The following is a 23,666-nucleotide window of genomic DNA, read 5'->3' on the forward strand; positions in this document are numbered from 1 at the left end:
CCAGCGGCCGAATTCCACCACCGGACATTACGTGCAAAGTACCATCCGCATCACGTAGACGTGTGGCATTCCACAACCGCGCGTTTTGACCGAAATTTCTTGCCTCGCACAGCCACTTTGTGGAATCAACTACCGGCAGCGGTCTTCCCGAGCAGATACGACTTGGGGACCTTCAAGAAAAGAGTATACTCCCACCTTAAAGGCCGGCAACGCATTTCTTGACACACCTGTTGTTGCGGATGTCCATGGGCGGTTCCCTCACCTCTCCCCATCCCGTGAGCCTCTTGCCCGTTTGCCCCTCTCATATAAAAAAAAAAAAGCTCGGCATATGCTGCCACACATATTATACATGCTCAACGCCCCCTTCCGTGTGAGCCAGAGCCATTAAGAAGCTGCATTTTCATCAGAGATATATGTGTGAAGAACCTATAGAATCACTTTATTTATCTTTCAAGTAGAATGTAGAGAGGACCGAGGTTTTATCAAGGGTGTGTTCGAGGGATGTCACACACGCATATCATCTGCACAACGTCGTTTATGTATCTTCGCACCGCTCATCTACCTTCGACATCTCTGTTGGAAACTCAGCCTGATTCCGATTTTTTTTTGTAATAATAAGAAGTGACGAGTCGAGCAATGAATGGGTGTTAAGATATACACCCGTCCAATTCCATTAATTTCACTAGTTTGCGGCGCTTTACAAACTGAAACGCTTGTGCGTAAACGATACTATTGTAGTAAAGAAGAACACGCTGCTATGATTTAGTAATGCGGTGATTTCAAATATTATTTTATATATACAGGGTGTCCCAAAGTTATGGGACATGAAGGGAAAGTACCTTAAATATTGTAGGGTATTGTACTGAAAGTAGACTTTATTATTTTTAAAAGTTAGTAATTCTGCATTCAAAGATTTTCAAAAAATTACTTGCCTCGTCTGGTAATCTAACCGACTTAAATGTAAAAAAAAACGCCCCTACTTTTATGATATGTACATATTAGAAAGTAGTCAATTAAGTGAGTATTTTTTTGTAAATTAATTAATTAAATGCCCAAAATGTGATCCCTCCTGTCTTACGCAAATCGCCAATCTTCAAATGGGTCCGCTGCATTTTGTGGTGAATACTCGATATGATATGGCACAATTCTGTTTGTAACTCGCCCACATTCTCGTATAGCTTTTAAACTAAAAAAAACTATGCTATAAAGTATTTTAATTATGAAGTGTGTACTTATTTACGAATAATCAATGCTATCTATGGAATGATAGTATCTCTACTCATCGAACGTCGTCGTCGGCAATAAATAACTTTCTTGAAATTTGACTCAAACATTTTACGTTGCTCCTTTCTTTTAAAATATTATGTTTTTTAAGAAGAGTTATTAGTTTTTAGCCATTCATTCAATTGGCATCATAAAAATAGGGGTGTTTTTATTTACATTAAAGTCGGTTCGAGTCCCAGACGAGGCAAGTAATTTTTAGAAAATATTTGAATGCAGAATTACTAACTTTTAAAAATAGCATAAAGTGTTCTTTCAGTAAAATACGATATTTAAGGTACTTTCCCTTCATGTCCCATAACTTTGGGACATCCTGTATAGATGTTTGCAAGAGATCGAGAATACCCTGTTGATAGTTTCCAAATAATAACTTTTTTTATGGATTAGGAAGACAAACGAGCGTACGGGTCAACTGGTGTTAAGTGTCAACGCTGCCCACATTCTCTTGCTACACCAGAGGAATCACAAGAGCGTTTCCGGCCTTTAAGGAGGGTATACGCGCTTTTTTTGAAGGTACCCATGTCGTATCATCCCGGAAACACCAATCAAGGGAGTTCATTCCACAGCTTTGTAGTACGAGGGAGAAAGCTCCTTGAAAACCGCACTGTGGAGGAAAAACACATCGAGATGGTGGGGATGATATCCTAACTTGTGGCGTGTCGTGCGAATCTACTTTGGTTTTCTTCAATATGTTTATGTTGTTACAATTCAAATTGTCAGGTACCCAACAAGGCAAGGAGAACTCCCGCATGTACAATGAGATGGTACTGCTGAAGCTGGTGCAGTCCATGACGCGGATGACGCAGAACCCGCCCGAGCCGTTCCGCGAGGAGATCCTTCAGCACCTCAACGCCACCGCGGCCGGCCTGTGTCGCCGGCTCGAGGGGCTGGTGGCGCTCTCCAACGGCCAGCAGACCGATGTGCAGCCTCCGGACTATCCCCTGGTGCCAGCGTCCCGAGGGTTCTGCCTCACGCTCTGCTCTTCGCTCCAATCTTTCCGCGCGGCCCTACGCCGCAGTAACGTGCCCGTTCCCGACTCCACTTTATAGCCAAACACCACGCCTACCAATAGATAGCACTAGGAACTAATTGGGGGGTCTGCGCCTTTTGAAGGTACACTTGATCTACTCTAGCTCAAATTATTACAAGCACGTAAGATAGTGACTATAATGTGTTGTTACTGTTTATGGGCAGATACTACCATTTAGAACCAAGTGAATTATATTTTACTCATATCCCCATAACAAAAACGTCTGATTTAAAAGTAAGTTCGTTATACGCTCTAAAACCCTTAATTTTCTATGCTTTGAATTATATAAATTTCACAGTCGGGTTAAATTACTAAAATTTACATACTTATCCAAAGACATGATCATCTAGAACTGCCTATCCAATTTATATAAGGTGAAAAAAGGTGGTACTCAAATATGGTCTTGGGTTTGTATGAATTTTTAAAATATTTTCCAACAATATTCACAGATAACTTGATATTGAGAAATATGGGGCATATTTCGATCAATATTCGTTAAACCTTATGTCAACCTGAATGAAAATACAAGTGTTGACTGAAATAACACGTATGTTGGTCCATATTTATGTGAATGTGTATCAATTGGGTAAACAATTGTTGTTAAATAGTTTTGATCTGAATCATTACCCGGTTTAGCAGCTAATGTAATTAATCGGCCTCATCAGGCATACCTTCAAGGCATAGACCCAAGTATTTCAAGTGATACTGAGCTCCTGTCATCGAGCACTTAGTTTTAATATTATTTATTATAATTCGATTTAGATAATAGTCATAACCGGCCGGCGTTATGTTGTATTACCAAATTTATATTCCAATACGATTAATCTCTAGTGGTAGGTAGGGTGGGTTTACACTGGATGCCGATGCATATTGCACTTGTAGGGTGAACAAGCTTGCATGAATTGTGGTTTTGTTATTTTTGTCGCACAAATTTAGTTAAATCCATTTGAACGGATTGGGTGGCGCATGTTCATTGACGTTAGTGATTCGTGGATGTTCTTTGTAGATTTGATTTGTAATTCGTCGCACTAATAGAGGCAATTTAAAATTGGCAGTGGCACTGTTGTAACTTGCAGATGTAATTGTTGTCCAGTGTGTACTCACCCTTAGCGAGCATGCCCAACTTTTGTTCATATTCGACGGCGATATGAGACAAACAGTTGATTTTTATTCAGTGATAATCTAATAATGATATTATAATTTAAATAATATTACTTCGATTTCACGCCTATAATAATTATAATTTTTTTTTCATTTTGTTACGTTTATTGTTCACCGGTTTACGTTCTTATACGACGACAATATACATGCGTGTGACTTGCACGCACCTTACCTACCATACCGTAGTGCTCTTACTTCGCAGACATTTCAAGAATGACAGATGATATTGGCAGGACCGTATCAGACTCTCTATGTCTTATCTGTATTTTTGTAGTTAGTCTTTGACGGTACACTTTCCTGCAGACAGATGTGTGAAACTGGAAGTCGTTTCATGAAGTGCGTTCTACATATGCGTGTGTATTGTGTGTTGGTCTATATTTACACTATTTGTTCTGAACTGCTGCGAACAGTAAATATATACGGTAATACCGGCTACATTGCATGCTTTCGATAAGATAAATATATTGTATTATTAATGTATAATATATTATTTAATGTACCGGGAAGCTGGCCTTGTTTGTAGGTACTCAAAATGGCGGCTTTCAATTATGACAGCAGTCACAAGTTTGACGGATTAACGATGAGTTTGTAGAATGTGTACATACTCTTTTTGTTATGTCATCAACTGTCATGTTAGAAAAATACTTATAATACCATCAGTAAATGCTAAGGTTTTCTAACAACCAGTTATTCTAAATTAAATTTTTAGTACATGTCAATTAAACATTTATTAAAATATTAGCTTTATTTCGTGTAATGGAACTCATCAGTTTCCCGGACATTGTATATTATGCAGCCATGAATATAATATATGTATATAATTTCATGAAATAATAATTTTAAAAATATATTTCAAAATGTGTATTTTTTTATATTTCGAATTTCCCTTGCGTTATAATTTATGTTGTTATGAAATGCGGTTCGTGTTGTTTATGTGTGTATAATAAAGTGCACTGATTTTTATCTAATTATAATTTTTGTTTTTATTTTATTTATTACTACAGGCTTTACTTTTTATAAGTTATTAGAGGAATATGCATTCCTAAAAATATTTTGGGGTTCTATTCGAAAATTATAGACTTAAAGCTACAAAAAAGAAATTAATCAAATTAATTATTAGTGTAATGACTTAAAAAGCACTCGAGTTGTTAAGTTTCATAGAAAACGAATGGTAAATTTCAAATTTGTAGGTACCTAATGTTTCCTCGTTAAGATTAAAAAACATCTACAATATAATACACACTTTTTTGTAATTTTTCCATCAGGGAAAGATGTGAATGAAATTTAATTTATAGATACCTATTTTATGTGTTTACTAGAAAATAAATAATACCAATATTTTTATTTAAAATAATAAATAGAAAATGCTTATAAAAATGAAATGAAATCTAAATAAATTACTGCTCAGCCTGCGATCTGTGTTGATTCATAATTATTCAACGTATATATATTATATTATATCCTTTGGAGTATATATTTCGCGAGTGTAGCCGCGCGGTTGCCTCGTCATTATGTGCGTAAAATAATAACTCTGTACTTTTCATGCCAAAGTCAATTGAGCTATGAACAGCTTACGTCACTTGTGTACTCAATAAGTGACAGTTTTGAAATAAAGTAATTCTTCAATACTGGTGTTTTTTTTATTGTAACGAGTTCTCGACTGTTTTTATATATGACAATAAGGGACGAGATGAGCAGGACGTTCAGCTGATGGTAATTGATACGCCCTGCCCATTACAATGTAGTACCTCAGGATTCTTGAAATTCCAAAAAAAATTGGTCTGCATCACAATTGCGCTCGTCTCCTTGAGACATAAGATGTTAAGTCTCGTTTGCCTATTACATTCATGCTTATACATTGCTTCTTTACGGCAAATAATGGCGCCATTGTGGTACCCATAATCTAGCCGCCATCCTGTGCAAAGGAACCTCCCACTTAAAAATTTATTAATGAAAGCATAAATTTATTACTATAATTTGTAGTACCTAATTATTTATCAATAGTGTGTGTAGATTAATTCACCTCCTGTACTCAATAATCGTGTAAGGCTTTGGAGTAGGTATTTGACGTTTGTGTATGTTCATTGCATCATTTCACATATCCTACACACTCACTGTAATCATACACATAGGTACATAATATCTTGTAGATAATTAAAAAAAACTATGAAGAAAAGAGTGGCAATGAGTTTCATCCCAATTCACTTTAGAACTCATCCTTTCCCGAAGTGGTTCTAAATGGTAGAAGCTTTTGAGATTTATAATTCGCATTTCCTTTATAATATGTAAAATATTAGAAATCCTGCGGTGACGGCCAGGGAGTAGACAATTTGTCCTTGAACGGGGCACGAGGATGTGCTACTTTTAAAATTTATTAATTTCTACTGAAAATACATAAAAAAAAACAAATTTTTAATGAAAAAAATTTGAGCTTGTCCATTAGGGGCGACCCCAGTACCAACGCGCGAGCATTAATTATTTCCGTACATTATTCCGCGCGAGTCGAGAGTCTGGCGGAGTACACGCGGTTTACGCGCGTAATTTAATTTCGTGCAATGCTTGTGGACGCGATGTTTTGGCCCCTTTTATTTCACTAACGTGCAAAATCGACGCGAATTCGCAACTTCTGGACAAAGTCTTTCCTCTTCACAAAATTAGTATATATGCAGAGCCGATTGAACTAATGCTTAGACTAGAAAAAATACCGACGAATTGATAACTTCCTCGTTTTTTGAAGTCAGTTAAAAACTAAACTTAAATCCTGGGCGTGTCATGGCAGTTGAGAGGTAGGTACATCAGACGGTCATATAAACACAAAAAAAACTTCAAAATAATTTTATTGTATAAAAACTCTTCATATAAATTAATAGCAAGTCTGCCGATATATTATATTATATACGCTAATTAATTATAAATGGTTGCTCTATCACAGAAATATAACAATACTTATATTTATTTCAATAATTACATAGAAAAATTATTATAAACGCATTATTTGGCAATACTAAGTTTGACTCAAGGCATCCCACAAAACATGTGACAGCCTGTCACATATACAATTCATAAGAGAGATATACCCAAACATACTCCAAGATTTTTTAATATGGCGACGGAATCAGTGTGTGTTGCCTTAAGTATAACTTATACATAAATGCGTTACTAAATTCGGCAGTATATTGTCTTTAATAATTAATAAATATAGCTAAGTACCCACATGCTTTTAATTGTACTTCGTGTATAGACAAAGCATAAAAAGTATTCTTTTAATGGAATCAAACGTTCAAAAGAATACTATTGCCTATAATTTAATATTCTCGACTATCGTTACACAAATTTAAACAATATTTCGTTACACATACATATAATATATAATATTCTTGTTACAAACGTTATCATAGTTACATTAAGAACAATGCACATATGAATTACGCCCTAACAACATCTTAAGTATAAGAAGACATAAAAATATGGTTTTATTTATGGAAGCAGTACATGTATAATTTTAACTAATATTCTAATTTGTCTATGAAGTATACTTGATAAATAAAGATTTGCGCTAAATGGACAGCATTACAGGTTTACAATTATAACTAATAGATAATAATATACGCAGAAATAGCTAGGCCTATTATACCTGTATAAAATTTTATATTTTTGATGTGAAATACCACTTCTAAACTGAACTTAACCGTTATAATCGAAATACAAACAGGAGTTATTTTAAAAGTAAATAAATAGCAGCTTTCTTTTGATTATTCTATAGAAAATATCTGTTATTATATCGAGTTTTAAACATATTAATAATAATTATATTAGTTGCTGGTAACACAGTAAAAGGGTAAGTTTAAAATACATCAGCTATATACTAACTTTTATGTCATGAATGCTTCTGAAACATATTTACTGTAACAAGAATAATGCACATTAATGACCACAGTAGCACGAATATTGCCCACGCGATGTTCGAAAATGGGCTCTTATACTTATTTACAACACCAAGACCCAACAAGTTCTTACAGTGTCGCCTCGCTGAGATCACTAGAAATGTGGGAATGAAATACTGAATCCCAGTCCCTGCGTACGAACCAGTAAACTTAATAAGTATACTTATATCTTCCAGGAAATACGTTAGTAACAATGGCGGAACAACAGCTAGAACTGGGAACAATAATCTCCTTAATATTATATTATATGTGTCTAGGCGACTTGTGTCTAAGAAAAGACTTTGTAAATTATTTCTCAGAGTAATAGCTATGATGGGGAAACTGGTAGAGAGTGTAAATACAGGAAATAAAGCCAGAAAGTACTCAACAATCTCTAGAAATATATTCTCATTATTCTTTGGTATAAAATTAAGAGTGTAGAGATCGCTTAAGTTTGCAAATGCAAAAGCCCCTGTAAATGCCAAGAGGAGATAGAATATGGTAATTAACATGTAATCTAGAGAGATATGGAGCCCTAGGTATGATTTTCTTCTTATTGGGCTTATGAGGCCTGGCAGTGAATGGTGACACATGAAGGAATAGACACAGGCTCCGAATAATGTTGGCAAGCCGGTGAAATCAAATGCTGGTGGTCTTCCTTGAGGCCCGTTATGTATCAAGAGATGTATTGCCATTGATATCATTATAATAAATGCTGGAAAAAAAACAATTTAAATTATATTAGTAAAATTATTTCAATGGCCTCTTTTTCATTGTAAAGTTGAGGTTACTGCTATTAATATTTACTAGTGGGAGGCTCCTTTGCACAGGATGCCGGCTAGATTATGGATACCACAACGGCGCCTATTTCTGCTGTAAAGCAGAAATGTGTAAGCACTACTGTGTTTCGGTCTGAGAGGCGCTATAGCTAATGAAATTACTGGGCAAAATGAGACTTAATATCTTATGTCTTAAGGTGACGAGCGCAGTTATAGTGACTCTCAGAATTTTTGGGTTTTCAATAATCTTGAGCAGCGCTGCATTATAATGGGCATGGGTGTCAATTACCATCAGCTGAACGTCCTGCTCGTCTCGTCCCTTTTCATAAAAAAAACAATACATACACTCTGAGAGAGGTGATAACTAACACTGTTAATAATGCAAGGCATAAATACCTGTTAGGAAATTTAATTGAATATAGGTACGTAATATTCACGTACAATAAACAAATAGTCTCACGCTCAAAAATTGTCTGATACAAAACTCAGAGAGAGTTTGAGAGGCAGAATTTTCTTTCAGTTGTGTTACGACCGCGCTTTGAATAGCAACGCCACGCAATGACAAAGAAAGTTCAGTGAAAACCTGCATCTCCAGCATAATATCCAAACATAAAAAAGATGGAGTGTCGTATTTCAGGTAAGTGCCCCTTTAAAATAACAATATTGTTGTACTAACTTGACGTTTTAAATCATTTTGCAAAATAATTACATTTCAATTACTGCCAGTAAAACACAAGTGAAAATCAGGAAATTCAAAGCTTTTTCTCCCTATAGATACTGAAAAGGGGTGCACTTAGGGGTAGATATCTATACTGGTTTTATCGTAAAAGTATTTATTTACTTAAGATACTAAATTAATCTATGACACTTGGTAAATTTGTGAGTATGCGGATTTCTACTATTAATTGGTTAAAATGGTTATTCGGACCAGTCCTGTAATGGTTATAGGCAAATGGTTAATGGTAACTAGGACCGGACCGATCAATGTTAAACATACTCCCGAGCACAAAAGAAAAATTAACAATAGCAGGTTATATGAAAATATCTCTAAATTATAAAACTATTGCTTATTTTAAACAACAATAATAGTAATAATGTAAGAAAAAACGCATGTACAAAATATACTTAAATAAAACTAATTATACTAAAACTGCAATAAATTTAAAATACAATTGTCACACTAAAGTGTCCTTGTAATCATGACGTAACTGGTGAGTAATAAGGTCACAATTACTGTATGTGTTATTACGGGAATTGCATAATTTATCTAAATAATTCGTAATTTTATTATAGGTTTCTATACCTGCCCAATATATCATCCATATCATAATATACAATCAATGTCCATTTGTCTCTGATGAGCTGTAACTTAAATATTGGATCGGAATAAATACTTTGGTTCTTGGGTTCATTTCCTGTGTTTTAAACAACCCATAAGTTGGTGAAAACAACGTTAAAATAGAATTGCCGTAGCTATCTAGATCTTTTGGTATTATAGTGAAGTTGATTCTATTTAACTTCAAAAATAAAACTATCCTGTAGAGGATTCCACCCTAGTCCCAATGCTTTGGTTGATTTTATTTTCCTAGTGTAAAACTACCCCCGCAGTAATCGTACATATGGAAATGATTTTCTCGTGCATGGGAAGCTTCAGAATAATTCACTCTTTCATCTTCTGCCAACTTCTTTAAGCACATCATTGCCAGAAATGGTGCTGGTTTGGTTCTATAAGCAACGGTGGTTAATTGATAGGTTTTAATTTTTTGGTTAGGTCTATCCCTCCATAATATTTTTTGGTAATTTTGGTCATTAATACTTAACTCAATCTGCCGGTACATTTTCTTGATGTCGGCACTGTAAGCATATTTATACTGTCGCCATTTCAATATTAATTCGGAAAGGTCTTGTTGTAGATTAGGACCGCGACACAGGATATCACTGAGGCTGTAACCTGACGAAGAACGGATGGATGCATTAAATACTACCCTAAATACCGTGGTGGTGGATTCCGATCGGATAACACCATGGTGTGGTAGATAATAATCTGATTTAGTAGACGTAGTGCATGGTTTCATATGTTTTAGGTTTATATAATTATTAATAAACTTATGGTATTCCATCTTATATTCTAAATTCTTATTAAATTTTCTCTCTAAGCTACGAAATTGGGCTAAGGCTAAAGGTTTGGTTGAACCCAACTTTTCTTTAAAATCTTTTTTAAATTGAAGGCGGATTTCGTATCTCCCATTTGCCAATCTTTTTGTGGTCCTTATAAAATAATTTATACAATCTTGGTCTTCACTGGTCATTTCATTTGGTTGAGATATATCTTCTACCTCCCACAACTCACGCAAGTCTTCAGTCTGCTCGATGTGTAGTACAACATTACATCTGTAAAACGGATTCATGCTGCCACAGAGCAGCCAGCCAAACTGTGTTTGCTGAGCGATAGGTAAGTTTTCGCTCTTTATAATGCCTTCCAATGCAATCTTTGAATAAACATCCGCCCCAAGAAGTAAATCAACAGGACGATTTACATAAAACTCAGGGTCGGCTAATGGTATATTTTGTATGTGAGACCATGATGCTTTAGTAAAAGTATTATTAGGCAATTTTTTAATTAAATTATTCATGGTTAATACGTTCGTTCTGATATTAAATTCATTGTATAAGGACTTGATCCCAATATTTATCATCCCTTTGCAGTTATTTTCTTTTTCACCTACTCCGAAAATTTTTCCTTTACATTGACTGCGTTTCAATCCTAATATATGAGCGGTTTTTTCGTTTATTAATGAAATCTGTGATCCCTGATCAATCAAAGCTCGAATAGTATGTTGCGTGCCATCGGTTCCTGTAACCTTTACCAAAGCGGTGGCCAAAAGTATCTCTGACCAATAATCTCTGGTCACGTGTCCACACACAGTTGGATCCGGAACCTCTGTCATTTGTTCTGGAACTATGGCCTGGTCGATGAACTTGCTGACAAATTTTGACACGGTTTCATTATAGCAGTGTGTAACAAACTATTGTGTTTCTTTAAACATATGCGACAGCGTTTTTCCGAATAACATGGTTTATTAAAATGGTCAATTAAACAATTTGAACAATACCGATGTTTGCTAATTGTTTCCAACTTGTCGTCAGGCATGTTGTGAAATGCATTGCATGTTCAGCATTACATAATATGCAAGTCGATGACCTCGACACGTGTAAAATATTGCCGTTGGACTTAATATTATTATTTCTAATTGAGAATTTTTGGCATGACCGGAAATGGTTATTTTGTGAGAGGGGTTGTACTATCATTCGATGACTGGTCTGGTCTTGCTTACGACGTGATGATGCTTCTAACGTAGTAAACTTTGCTTCTAAATAATCCAAAAATTCTTGAAGTATGGGTAATTCCCGGGGTTTTTTCACAGAACTAATATACTCTGCAAACGATTCACTGTCTAATTTTTGGGCTAACAGATGAACTAGAAGCGGATCCCAAGTTGTTATATCCACTCCAAGTTTTTAATAGAATTAAGACACTCTATGTTGCATATTTGGTAGACCGAAAAGTATGTTCATGTGAGATGTAAATATAAGTTTGTTATTATTAAATCGATGGTTAAGAATATCCCAGCATACCTTATAATTATCCGAACTAATACTTAAATGGTGTATAAGACATAACGTTCTGCTTCTCCTGTCACCTTACTTTTTAAAAATTGCATTTTTTGCGCACTAGATATGGAAGCATTTTTGTGAATAGCTTCGGTAAACAAATCTTTAAATGCGACCCAGTCTTGGTAATTTCCATTAAATGTTGCGATCTTCATTTGTGGCGTCGATCTTTCCCGATACGACTCCGACCACATTTTAGTGCTTATGGTCTTTTTCATATCATTATATATTTTTTCATACCTATTAAATTCATTTTGGTACCAAATATCTTCCCCATTCTCCCCTTTTCTCCCTCTCCTCTCCCCAATGAAGATTATCAATAATACTCCATCGAGATTGCAACGACTTAAAGGCATCATCAAATTCCCACTTACTCTGTATCTGGTATATTTCAATATTCCCTACTGTTCTCATGAAAGCTCTAAAGTTTATGGTTTGCTTTCTTATCATTTCGTCCAGCTACTCTCGTTTTCGGCCAAAGGAGATCGCTGTACTGCTTCAACCGCTGGTCTCAGGCGGCTACTGCCTGGCTGTGTCATAATTTCTGGTTTACTTGTTTTACGCAACTGCTCAATGGTCTTATTAATTAAATCTTTTATGGTAAGGTACAGCTCTTCAGCTGTTTCAAAACAGTTTTTGGTGAAATAAACATGCTCCAACTGACCCAAATCGTTCATTTCTCTGTGGTTATCCTGGTAATCACTCCAATAATTATCTAACATTACCAAACGTCTTTTACAGTAGTCTAAGTTTTTTCTACCGGACCCATCTTTCTTAATGTTAGTTAATAATTTGGTTAAAGTGTCAAATATCTCTGTTTGGTTCATAAAATATTTTCCATGGTGCTCATAATTAAAATAAACAAAAAGTTAAGTAAAATGGATTGATCTGATCTTATAAACTCCTTACGACAGCTCTTGGACAACTTCAGCTACACTCAGAAGACTGTTTGCTATGTCACTGGTTTGCTTCGAATTCACGAAAATACCTCTTAACACTCGCGAACCGAACTATTCTCGAAGGACCATGAAAAGGGGTGCACTTAGGGGTAGATATATATATTGTTTTTATGGTAAAAGTATTTATTTACTTAAGATACTAAATTAATCTATGACACTTGTTATATAACTATTGCACGGCATTATACATAACAAATTTGATTGTACAGATTTGACCAACAAATTAAATTATGTTATTCCTAGATCAGCCCATATCCGAGGACTGTGTAATCGTAAACTTTTTGCAACTGGTAAATTTCGTACTAATGCAGGAATAAGATCACCTCTGCATCAATTAGTTGACAATTACAACAAAGAATTCGTTAGTGTTGATATTTTCCATTTATCCGAGAGCCAGTACAAGTGCCAAATTAAAAAAATACTGGATAATATCTGATTTATTTACATACATTCTTTTAAATACCTACTGAACATCATAAGTACTTTAGGTTAATGTCATTGTAAATAGAGTCATAATTTAGTGTACATTTGTGTAGATAATTATTTCTTTTGTTTTCCTTTTTGTGTTTATTAATTGTTTGATTTTTATAAATTTAATTTACTCCAACTAGCCAAAATACATTAAGTATTAAGAACATTGTTTATTTCTCTTTGGTTTCAATTAGTATTGTATAAACATTTCTTTTTGTACCTAACATTGAATACCTCAAAGTTTTTCATAGTAAGATGTGGATAGCGTATCTGACTACAATTTTATTAGACTTATATGTTATTTCTTTATGTATCTACTTTGTAAGTTGTTGTTGTTTGCTTGTCCTAATTAAAAAAAAATGGTTCTAATTGTTTGTACGCGGATTTCTACTATTAATTGGTTAAAATGGTTACTCGGACCAGTCCTGTAATGGTTATAGACAAATGGTTAATGGTAACTAGGACCGGACCGATCAATGTGCTGCCTTTGCCCTGTGCTGCCTCGGGGCGTAAAAAGAATAGGGTAGTCCCAGGTCCAAGGGTGTCGTAAGAGGCGACTACGGGCTTTTTGAAAGTGGGAGAGTCACGCTGCTGTCTTATGACGTCAGCACAATCGGGCCAGACTCGTCCGGGTTACTTACCACACTCGCACAGAATACCGGCGTGAAGTAGCGGCCTAGTGCCGCTATGTTTCGCATAGGTTAGTGTCGAGGACCGGAGGCCATTCCCCCCCCCCCCGTCCTTCCCCCCCCCCCCCCAACAAAATATGAGAGCGGTCCTAAAAAATAAATTACCCCAGGAGGGTACCGGCTCTTGAAGAGCCGGAGAATCCCTCCCCGAGCATTCGCGGGCTGCCCCTCGTATTCTGGGGAGGGCACAGTACCGCGTATGTCACAGGACAAACCGGGCAGCAACACCACGGCACCCCGCTCCACGCTTAATGTGGACTTTTGTAACATCCGGGGAATTCACTCCAACTTAAACGCCGTCCACCACCACCTTGAGACGGCGCAGCCGGCCTTGTGTTTCCTTACGGAGACGCAGATATCTCGACCTAGCGATACGTCATATTTAACGTACCCCGGGTACAAAATTGAGCATAATTTCATGCCTCATGCCGGGGTATGTGTGTACGTTAGGGAGGATATCTGCTGTCGCCGTCTCGGCAATTTTGAGGGTAGGGGCCTGTCTACTCTCTGGCTCCGCGTAGATTTAGATGACCGCGTCCGCATCTATGCGTGTGTCTACAGGTCCCATAATGGTAACGCAGAAACGGATCACCTCATGGGCTGCGTTCAAGCGGCATTTGATGACGTGCTTGCTCAGATCCCCTCCGCTGAAATCGTAGTCTTGGGTGATTTCAACGGGCACAATGCCGAATGGCTTGGATCACGTACCACAGACTACGCAGGGCGATCTGTGCATAATTTTGCATTGGCGTATGGTCTGTCCCAATTGGTTGAGTCGCCGACGCGGCTCCCGGATGTGGATAGCCACATGCCGTCCTTATTAGATCTTCTGCTGACTACACATCCCGATGGTTACCAGGTCTCTGTCGACGCCCCTCTCGGAACGTCCGACCATTGCCTGGTCAGGAGTGTAGTGCCTATCCGACGCCAACGTCGCAGACCACCAGCGACCCGCCGCGTTTGGCACTACAAGTCAGCAGATTGGGATAGGATGCGTTCCTTTTTTGCATCCTACCCTTGGGGCAGGGTTTGTTTCCTTTCGGATGATCCTAGTGCCTGCGCCGTTGCAGTAGCCGATGTGATACTGCAGGGCATGGATATTTTTATACCAAGCTCTGTAGTACCGATCGGTGGCAGATCACAGCCCTGGTTCGATGCGTCAGTTAAAGCAGCATCTGACTGCAAAAAACAGGCGTATCGAACTTGGGTTGCGGCGCTGGGCTCAAAGGATCCGAACTGCAAAGTTCTGAAGAGGAAATATAACCGTGCCTCCAGATTTTTTAAGCGGCAAATCGCCCGTGCGAAATCGAAGCACGTCGTCAAAATTGGCGAGCAGCTTTCCAGTTACCCGACCGGAACACGCAAGTTCTGGTCGTTGTCGAAAGCTGCTCTTGGTAACTTCAACCAGCCGTCAATGCCGCCGTTGCACATGAGGAATGACACCCTGGCCCATACGGCAAAAGAAAAGGCCGATCTCCTGTGCACTCTTTTTTCCTCCAACTCGACTATTGACGACAACGGAAAAACACCGCCGACCATCCCGCGGTGTCAGAGCTCCATGCCTGAAGTACAGTTCCGACAGAAAACTGTTAGGCGAGCTCTGTTTTCGTTGGACGTCAGGAAGTCGAGCGGGCCGGATGGCATTTCTCCAATCGTGCTTAGAACGTGTGCCCCTGAGTTGACGCCGGTGCTAACGCGTTTATTCCGGCACTCTTATTCAAAAGGCGTAGTCCCTGATTCATGGAAGTCAGCCCTTGTCCATCCGATCCCAAAAAAAGGAGACAGTTCGGATCCGGCAAACTACAGGCCTATTGCTATTACCTCCCTACTCTCCAAAATTATGGAGAGCATAATTAACCGCCAGCTCTTGGTATACCTTGAGGGTCACCAGTTGATCAACGACCGGCAGTACGGCTTTCGCCATGGTCGGTCGACTGGCGATCTTCTGGTATACCTAACACACAGATGGGCGGCGGCTATTGAAAGCAAGGGGGAAGGCCTGGCAGTTGGTCTGGATATAGCGAAGGCCTTTGATCGTGTATGGCACAAGGCGCTCCTCGCAAAACTTCCATCATTTGGGCTTCCCGAGAGCTTATGCAAGTGGACCTCCAGCTTCCTCACTGGGCGCAGCATACAGGCCGTTATCGACGGTTATTGCTCGAATCCCAAGCCCGTAAACGCTGGAGTGCCCCAAGGCTGTGTGCTATCTCCCACGCTGTTTCTTCTGCATATCAATGATATGTTGGACACCGCCAACATGCATTGCTATGCAGACGACAGCACTGGTGATGCCGTATACACGGGCCATGCAGGTCTCTCTCGGGAAAACGTCGACCAGTGCCGGGTGAAACTTGTGTCTTCTATCGAGTCCTCTCTCGAGAAGGTCGCGGAATGGGGTAAGTTGAACCTTGTCCAATTTAACCCCCAGAAGACTCAAGTTTGCGCGTTTACCACTAAAAAAACCCCATTTGCCGTATCACCGCTCTTCGAGAACACTTCCCTTAAAGCCTCGCCTAGTATCGGAATACTGGGTCTCGAAATCTCGAGCAATTGCCAATTCCGTGGCCATCTGGAGGGCAAAGCCAAACTGGCTTCAAAGAAACTGGGTGTCATAAATAGAGCACGGCAATACTTCAAGCCGGCCCACATTCTAGCGCTCTACAAAGCGCAGGTCCGGCCTCACATGGAGTATTGCTGTCATCTCTGGTCTGGCGCACCCCAGTATCAGCTCGATCCATTTGACCGCGTGCAACGCAGAGAATTCGAATTGTCGGGGACCCAGTACTCTGTGAACGGCTGGATCACTTGGCGTTGCGTAGAGACGTCGCTTCATTGTGTGTCTTCTACCGCATTTATCACGGGGAGTGTTCCGAAGAGCTGTTCAACCTGATTCCTGCCGCCGAATTTCACCTTCGCACGACACGCCACAAGTTACGATATCATCCCCACCATCTGGATGTGTGGCGGTCCTCCATAGTGCGGTTTTCAAGGAGCTTTCTTCCTCGTACCACGAAGCTGTGGAATGAGCTTCCTTGTGCGGTGTTTCCGGGACGATACGACATGGGTACCTTCAAGAAAAGCGCGTACACCTTCCTTAAAGGCCGGCAACGCTCTTGTGATTCCTCTGGTGTTGCAGGAGAGTGTGGGCGGCGGTGATCACTTAACACCAGGTGACTCCTATTCCATAAAAAAAAAAAAAAAAATGTTTACTCGCGTACTGCCTTACCAAAGGCAACACATGGTTATAAGTAATTAATATTATCTACTAAGCAATATTTGTAATATAATGCTGTTCGATGGAATTACTTCGAACAGATACTAAAAATTAGAAATACTAATATGGAGTCTATAAAGTAACATACCAAGCCACCTCATTCCTGATGTAAATAGCTGCAAATACTTGGTCTTTTGCACATTGAAGAAGACAAATGGTCCCATAGCTGAGAAGAATGTAAGTAGTGCTACATGGTAGCAATCTGATCTGGTGTATATATGAGTGTCTGTCGAAGATACGTTGAAACAGGGAAGTGTGTCCCAGTCTGACGAATTGGTGAAGTTCGCTGGTACTGCTGAACTGAAAATGTTGAAATTTTTTTTATATTGTAACGAGTAAAGTGAAGTGAGGAGCGGTTGTCGGAGAGGTGGCGCTAGTGTAGCGCTGTGAAGTTTAAGTATAAATAAATCCAACCTATTGATTATAAAAATACCATAAAGGTCACAAGGCCAGTTTCTGTCTTTAAGCCAAGCAGCCGTCAGCGACTCTCGACTTCGAGTCTCTTTATTCGAGTTATTGCAACAGGATTAGTAATACTAATTAGTAACGACATTCGATTATAGCAATCATTGATAATCGCCCACCGCTCAACCGGTCCGGCCGTACCAAATCCAACCATATTGTGTTATTACAATTACAATTATCTACAATAATTGTAGATAACTTAAATGTTGGATCAAGTATATACCTAAATGAGTAATAATAATACCGCACATTAACGAAATCACAATATACAAAAACTGTTAGGAATAATCTAATACATAAAATTCTCATGTCGCAGTGTTTGTAGTTAAACTCCTTCGAAACGGCTTGACCGATTCTCATGAAATTTTGAGTGCATTGGGTAGATCTGAGAATCGGACAACATGCCAATTTTTTTTTTTAATTTTTTTTCGTTTGACTATGAGTCAGCATTAAAAAATATATACAACTTCAAATTTTCACTCATCTACGATCAACAGTTATTTTTGTATCCCGATTTTAATATCGGCAATACAACATTTGCTGGTTCAGCTAGTAATAAATAAAATAACGAATATATTTGTAGAAAGAATTAAATAAGATCAAATAGCTCATTAATATGTGATAAAGAATTCCACAACATTTTTAATATTATGTGTGAAAATGCCATGTCACCATGATTTTTGTCCGTTCTGGGTGTATGGGCATGGCAAAGCCAATTAATACTTCATCCCATATTAAACATAATATTTACCATAATACATCCATCATAGAGTTTGCAACTGCGGCAGAGTATATAGACAGGTCTCCATACAGATATACACATAGTGTGCAATAGAATACAGAGCGGCCCATTTTGCAGAGAAACAAATTAGCCATTTCTCCGAGCTCAACCCGCCTGTCTAGACTGTAATAGCGTGAAGGTATCGTGTCTCCACACACAAGTGGATCCTCCAGCTCACACTGACTAATCTGAATTTGTGCATCCTCATCAGAATTATCATCTTCTTGAATCTGAAAATTTTAAAATTACTTTAATAAGTACTATAAAACATTGCCTTTTTTATTCAAATAAGGGACGAGACGAGCAGGACGTTCAGCTGATGGTAATTGATATGCCCTGCTCATTACAATGCAGTGCCGCTCAGGATTATTGAAAAACCCAAAAATTCTTCTCGTCACCTTGAGACTTATGTTAAGTTTCATTTGCCCAGTAATTTCACTATTTACGGCGCGCTTCAGACCGAAACACAGTAATGTTTACACATTTCTGCTTCACGGCAGAAATAGGCTCAAAGGAGCCTCCCTTGTAAAAAGACTAATTGTAACTATCCAAAAAACAAATGAACTGTAAAATAACTTTTATATGGTTACTATAACATAAATTATTTTATTAATATATATATGTACCAACCAATATACAGTGAGTGCCAGAACGAAATGATAACCTGACATTGGTGGAAAAGGCTTGTTATGATGAGCTTGTAAAAAATCAGTGTTCTACACACAGTAGTAAAAGAGTACCAACCATTTTATTGAAAAATTAAAAATATACTACCCAAAGTGGAATTTTTCAGAATTATGACTTGGAGTTTTGAATTGTAGGTTCTAAACTAGTTGTTGGTAAATCAAATAAATTGGAAACAATTGTTTTTTAATAAAAAATAACTAAATATCATTGATAAATGAGCTTTAAATTTACCATCTCTTAACTTTGACTACTTATACTAAAAAATATTACACTAAGCCGAGCAGGCAAATTTAATCATAAAATGGTTAATTTCATCAAGATGCTAAAAAGCTTTGACATGTACCTAGTCTTGCCATAAATACTGAAATAAAGAAAAAATAGATTCTCTATTACAAATAATTACTTTTACAGTGTGTTAGTTTAATACAAAAATATAAATGACTTTTTAAATATAAAAAGCTTATTTGAAGTGATCTCCATTGGCTGCAATACAGTCCTTTAAATGTTGAGGCAGTTATCAATAGGAGCACACACTCATAATTCATAATTTTACATATAAGGTTATATATTTGGTTGTTTAAACGGTCATCTTTTGATGAGAATTCAATACTAAAGATGCTGATGAAGTCGAATTTGGGCAACATGGCCTCACTCACAGAGTCATGCAGGAGTTCTCAGTCCTGAACAGACTATATGGTTAGTTTTAATAAAATTTAAATGCTGCTCTTCCGTTTCTGGAATTGGCCTAATACCATAATTAAAAGAATTTTATTATTTTTTGTTTATATTTTTATTTTGGTAAATTAAAATGTTATCAGTTGACTGGTGAAACTGATAGAGAAAAAATATATATCATGTGTATCAAAATGTGTGTATATTTGCTGTTTCACTTGGTGCTAATTTCCCACTTAAATGTCCTTCAAGTTGAAGAGAGCTGACAATTTTTGCCAGAAAAATTGTTGGGAAGCATATTTCCTACCAAATACTATGCCAATGTTAAATTAAATCAAAATCAGTTAATTCACGTAGGTCACGGAAATGACACTTATGAATGTCAAAAAAAACAAAATTTCTTATTGAATCTACCGCTACTTCGTAAAGGGTTGAGCTAATGAGATGAAGTAGCAAGAAACTCATTGCCACTCAGAACTCAACCAAATAACAAAAAACAAGAATGTTCATCTAAAATATATTCAACAACACTCAATAAACACCTCTACTTAAAATTTTACCATTTTGCTTTTATTTACATTTACAAAAGTTTTTTCATGATTGTGTATTGCCAGTAATAATAGAATATCAATAGGAAGTATTTATATCTAACATTAAAGTTAAAAATATTTTTATGACATACATACTAAAAAAAATCTAATGAATATTAGCAGCTTTACACCATAATATTATACCATATTATAATGTGAAAGTGACTAAATATTTTATATGCATATACCTATAGTAAGATGTATTATGTTTACCTTACTAAACATGTAAATTATAACTTTTTGGGTATAGTAATAAATGTGGGTATACTAAAAACATTCAAAAACCCTATTATACTGCTGTGCCATATTTCTGAGACATGAAATTTTTGGTGGACTGTAACAACTGAGCTCCAAAACATAAGTAAATCTTACACTGTTTCTCTTGATAAACTGCAATCTTTTCCATTTATACACAGCATTAGCACAGGCCATTGTTTCTATGACATATGTTGCATTCATAAAACTCATAAAGGCTAAGAATACCAGTGATATTGTACTCAGCCCCCAGCCGGCTCGTGCAAATGCAGCTGGAAGTGTTAGTGCTCCTGTTCCAACTATTAAATTGAAGATGTATATTAAGCCCACCTAAAAAAATAGTTAATGTTTCTATCATGTAAAATATGCCAATTAAAGATAACAGATATTTCAGTTTTTTACATAATAGTGGCAAAATAGTCTAGTGGCTCAAATTAATAGATTATAATAATAATATTGACACACTCTTACACAAATTATCTAGCCCCAAATGAGGCATAGCCTGTACTATGGGTACAAAGACAACAATATATTTAATACAATATACATACTTAAACATACATATAAACATCCATGACTTGGAAACAAACATTCATATTCATCATATAAATTATTGTACCTACTGGGATTCGAACCCCGGACTTTTAGCTTAGTAGGCAGGGTCACTAACCACTGGGCTATAGGGGTCATCAAATTAAGGTTATCCAGCTACTAAATGTAGCATACATTAATATTCCATAACTTTTGATTTAAATTAGAACATATATGATTTTACTGCAATATTTACATACTGATAATTAAGGAAGTGAATGAAGAATTAATTCAAAATAATTTAAGATCATAAACAACGCTTTTCTACGAACTTACCCATACTGAGTATTGATCACCAGAATCCAAGGTCGGCATTTTTATATATAATGTATTGATTTTATTTCCTTTGTGGGTAGTATTGGATGGAGGATGCACCATCCACCACACTCATAGCAATATGCAAATAATTCAACACTTACTACGTATTTTATTTAAGTTTTTCTGAGTTTATTTTATTTATAAATGCTTTTTTGATGTCATAGTTTCTTTATTTAAAAAACAATAATAATTGTTCTTGTAGTTTGTACCATTAGTACTTACTAAGTGTGTTACTAAGTTAGTGTTACTTTATAAATATTTAGTATTTACTCTTGTAACATCCAACAACAGCCAAAGCCAGCTGTCAGCTGATGTGTTTGTTGTCAAAGTCAAACTTACGCAATTATTTTTTTACTGTTTAGTGAATATTACAGAAGTAAGTAGAATAATAATTTCTAATATTGACAAAAAACAATTGGTTTAGGGGACAGATTAGGATAATTGATCAAACGAGATTTAAAAATTTGTTTTCCAAAGAAGTTTCATTTCTGACATGTGTACTTTGTACGCACGCCATTGTTTTTATTTTAGTTTTTTTCTTATTTTTAGTGAATCTGAAGTACACTAACAAATAATGACTAAATTTTAAATATGTGCAGGCCTACTAAAGGAGAATGCCGGAAAATGGGCTATTTTGCTCACTATCATGCGTCTGAACCAGGTATGCATACAAAATTTTCTTTTAAATTATAATTTCACATATATTTATTTTAGTCAGATGCGAACAGGGGTTTAAAAGTTATTTGAATAGAAAGTAAATAATCGTCTCGAAACAAGCGGAACTGCCATATTAGGCCGGAAACGTCACTGTCATTAAAACACTCACCGAATGATACCAGTATATTATGAACTCCCTTTTGAACGGGAAAAGCAAGGATAACTATATATTATATAAAATAAATCGAATGAAAACCGTAACAAACCTAACTTTTTCCCACATCACTGGTGAAATATTATTTAATAAAATCATATTAATATGTTCCGTTGGCCGAATATTAAAAAACTGCACAATGATTAAAAATAATATCAGTATTCATATAAACATAGAATATGGATAGGTATCGGTATCTTTTTAACTGGTAGCTTTGGTATGCCAATTAGATCTGCACTTCATGTTTCTTCAACTTTTTTTCAGAACTGTTTATTGAAAAGCAAAGTATGCTTCGCCGAACATTTTAACTGCGACAAACAGCAGCAAGCAAGGCCACAGAGTATTTACTCTACCACTACAACGGACTATTTATACATGTATCGTGTTGTTTGATTTTTTAACGCGTATCTAATTTTGAAGAAAATATAATACATACCATCTAGATCACTAAAAATTCATACGGGCTTAAAAGCTATTCATTTAACATTAATAAAATACTATGATTTCCAATATATACTATAATACCGTGGTCTCATAATACTAATAATCATTGACACGATTCTACTAGGTTACCCGTCGCCACCGTTGAAATTAGGGTAAAACATATATAGACTGGTTTCGTCTATATCTGTATGTTTTGTCATAATAACATTGTCATCAATCAACTTAGTTTAACGTCAAGTCCAGCAATCCTACACTAAAACTGACAAGCTCGTTGTAAATTTAAATTAAAAAAATTAGATAACTACAAATTCCCTGTTTATATCTCACTGAATTTCGTTTTATTATTATTTCTTATTGTTGTTGTTTTTATATTATTTGGTTAAGACGCAAGAATAGCCCAATTTTCATACAAGGATCGGGATTGTCCTTTTGCAATGCAGCATAATAGCCCGGTACACAAACATTTTACTAATACCACGCATAGTTAAAAATTGCATTTAGCTCTATACCTACTTTACGTAATGCAATCACAGCGATTCGGTTCTCTTTATCACCCCACTCGATTTTAATATCGCAAAATATTGTATATTGTATTGACGCCAAAATGAGAAAACTTGATGAACAATCATTTAAAAATGACAGATTCCAAATTCAAAACAAACAAACCTTAGTGCACGAGTTGACAAAAATTTACGAACAACTTGAAAATAATTAATTCAATGTCTGCGTCTGTATATGATCTCAGTCATTGAA

The 23,666-nt window shown here is 36.6% G+C and overlaps 2 protein-coding genes across 4 annotated transcripts in view; one reads left to right on the plus strand and one right to left on the minus strand.

Annotated features, from left to right (window-relative positions):
- Nucleotides 1-5,100, plus strand: part of LOC126969408 ((E3-independent) E2 ubiquitin-conjugating enzyme) — a 60,957-nt gene extending 55,857 nt beyond the window's left edge. For all 3 annotated transcript variants that reach the window (XM_050814804.1, XM_050814806.1, XM_050814805.1), the window contains one exon: nucleotides 2,002-5,100. In XM_050814804.1, coding sequence (XP_050670761.1) covers nucleotides 2,002-2,330 — 329 coding nt within the window. In that variant the 3' untranslated portion in view covers nucleotides 2,331-5,100. The remainder of the gene's footprint in view (nucleotides 1-2,001) is intronic.
- A 1,192-nt stretch (nucleotides 5,101-6,292) lies between these two features.
- LOC126969427 (transmembrane protein 104 homolog) lies at nucleotides 6,293-22,171 on the minus strand. The gene is made up of 5 exons (XM_050814835.1): nucleotides 21,557-22,171; nucleotides 20,807-21,019; nucleotides 18,456-18,715; nucleotides 17,328-17,539; nucleotides 6,293-8,110 (listed from the first exon to the last, which is right to left on the minus strand). Exons 1-5 carry the CDS (start codon nucleotides 21,656-21,658, stop codon nucleotides 7,350-7,352), a joined length of 1,548 nt encoding a protein of 515 aa, XP_050670792.1. The 5' UTR covers nucleotides 21,659-22,171; the 3' UTR covers nucleotides 6,293-7,349.
- Between the last annotated feature and the right edge of the window lie 1,495 nt (nucleotides 22,172-23,666).

This window comes from Leptidea sinapis, chromosome 18 (assembly GCF_905404315.1).
Source record: "Leptidea sinapis chromosome 18, ilLepSina1.1, whole genome shotgun sequence".
In the NCBI taxonomy this organism is placed as follows: domain Eukaryota; kingdom Metazoa; phylum Arthropoda; class Insecta; order Lepidoptera; family Pieridae; genus Leptidea; species Leptidea sinapis.

Bases quoted from the DNA above. Each gene is read 5' to 3' on its own strand.
- LOC126969427 (XM_050814835.1), bottom strand. From the start codon at position 21,658: ATGGTGCATCCTCCATCCAATACTACCCACAAAGGAAATAAAATCAAT. The intron at 21,020-21,556 runs GTAAGTTCGTAG...CTATTTTTTTAG, and splicing joins GTGATCAATACTCAGTATGG to GTGGGCTTAATATACATCTT. The intron at 18,716-20,806 runs GTAAGATTTACT...TAAAATTTTCAG, and splicing joins AGTTTATCAAGAGAAACAGT to ATTCAAGAAGATGATAATTC.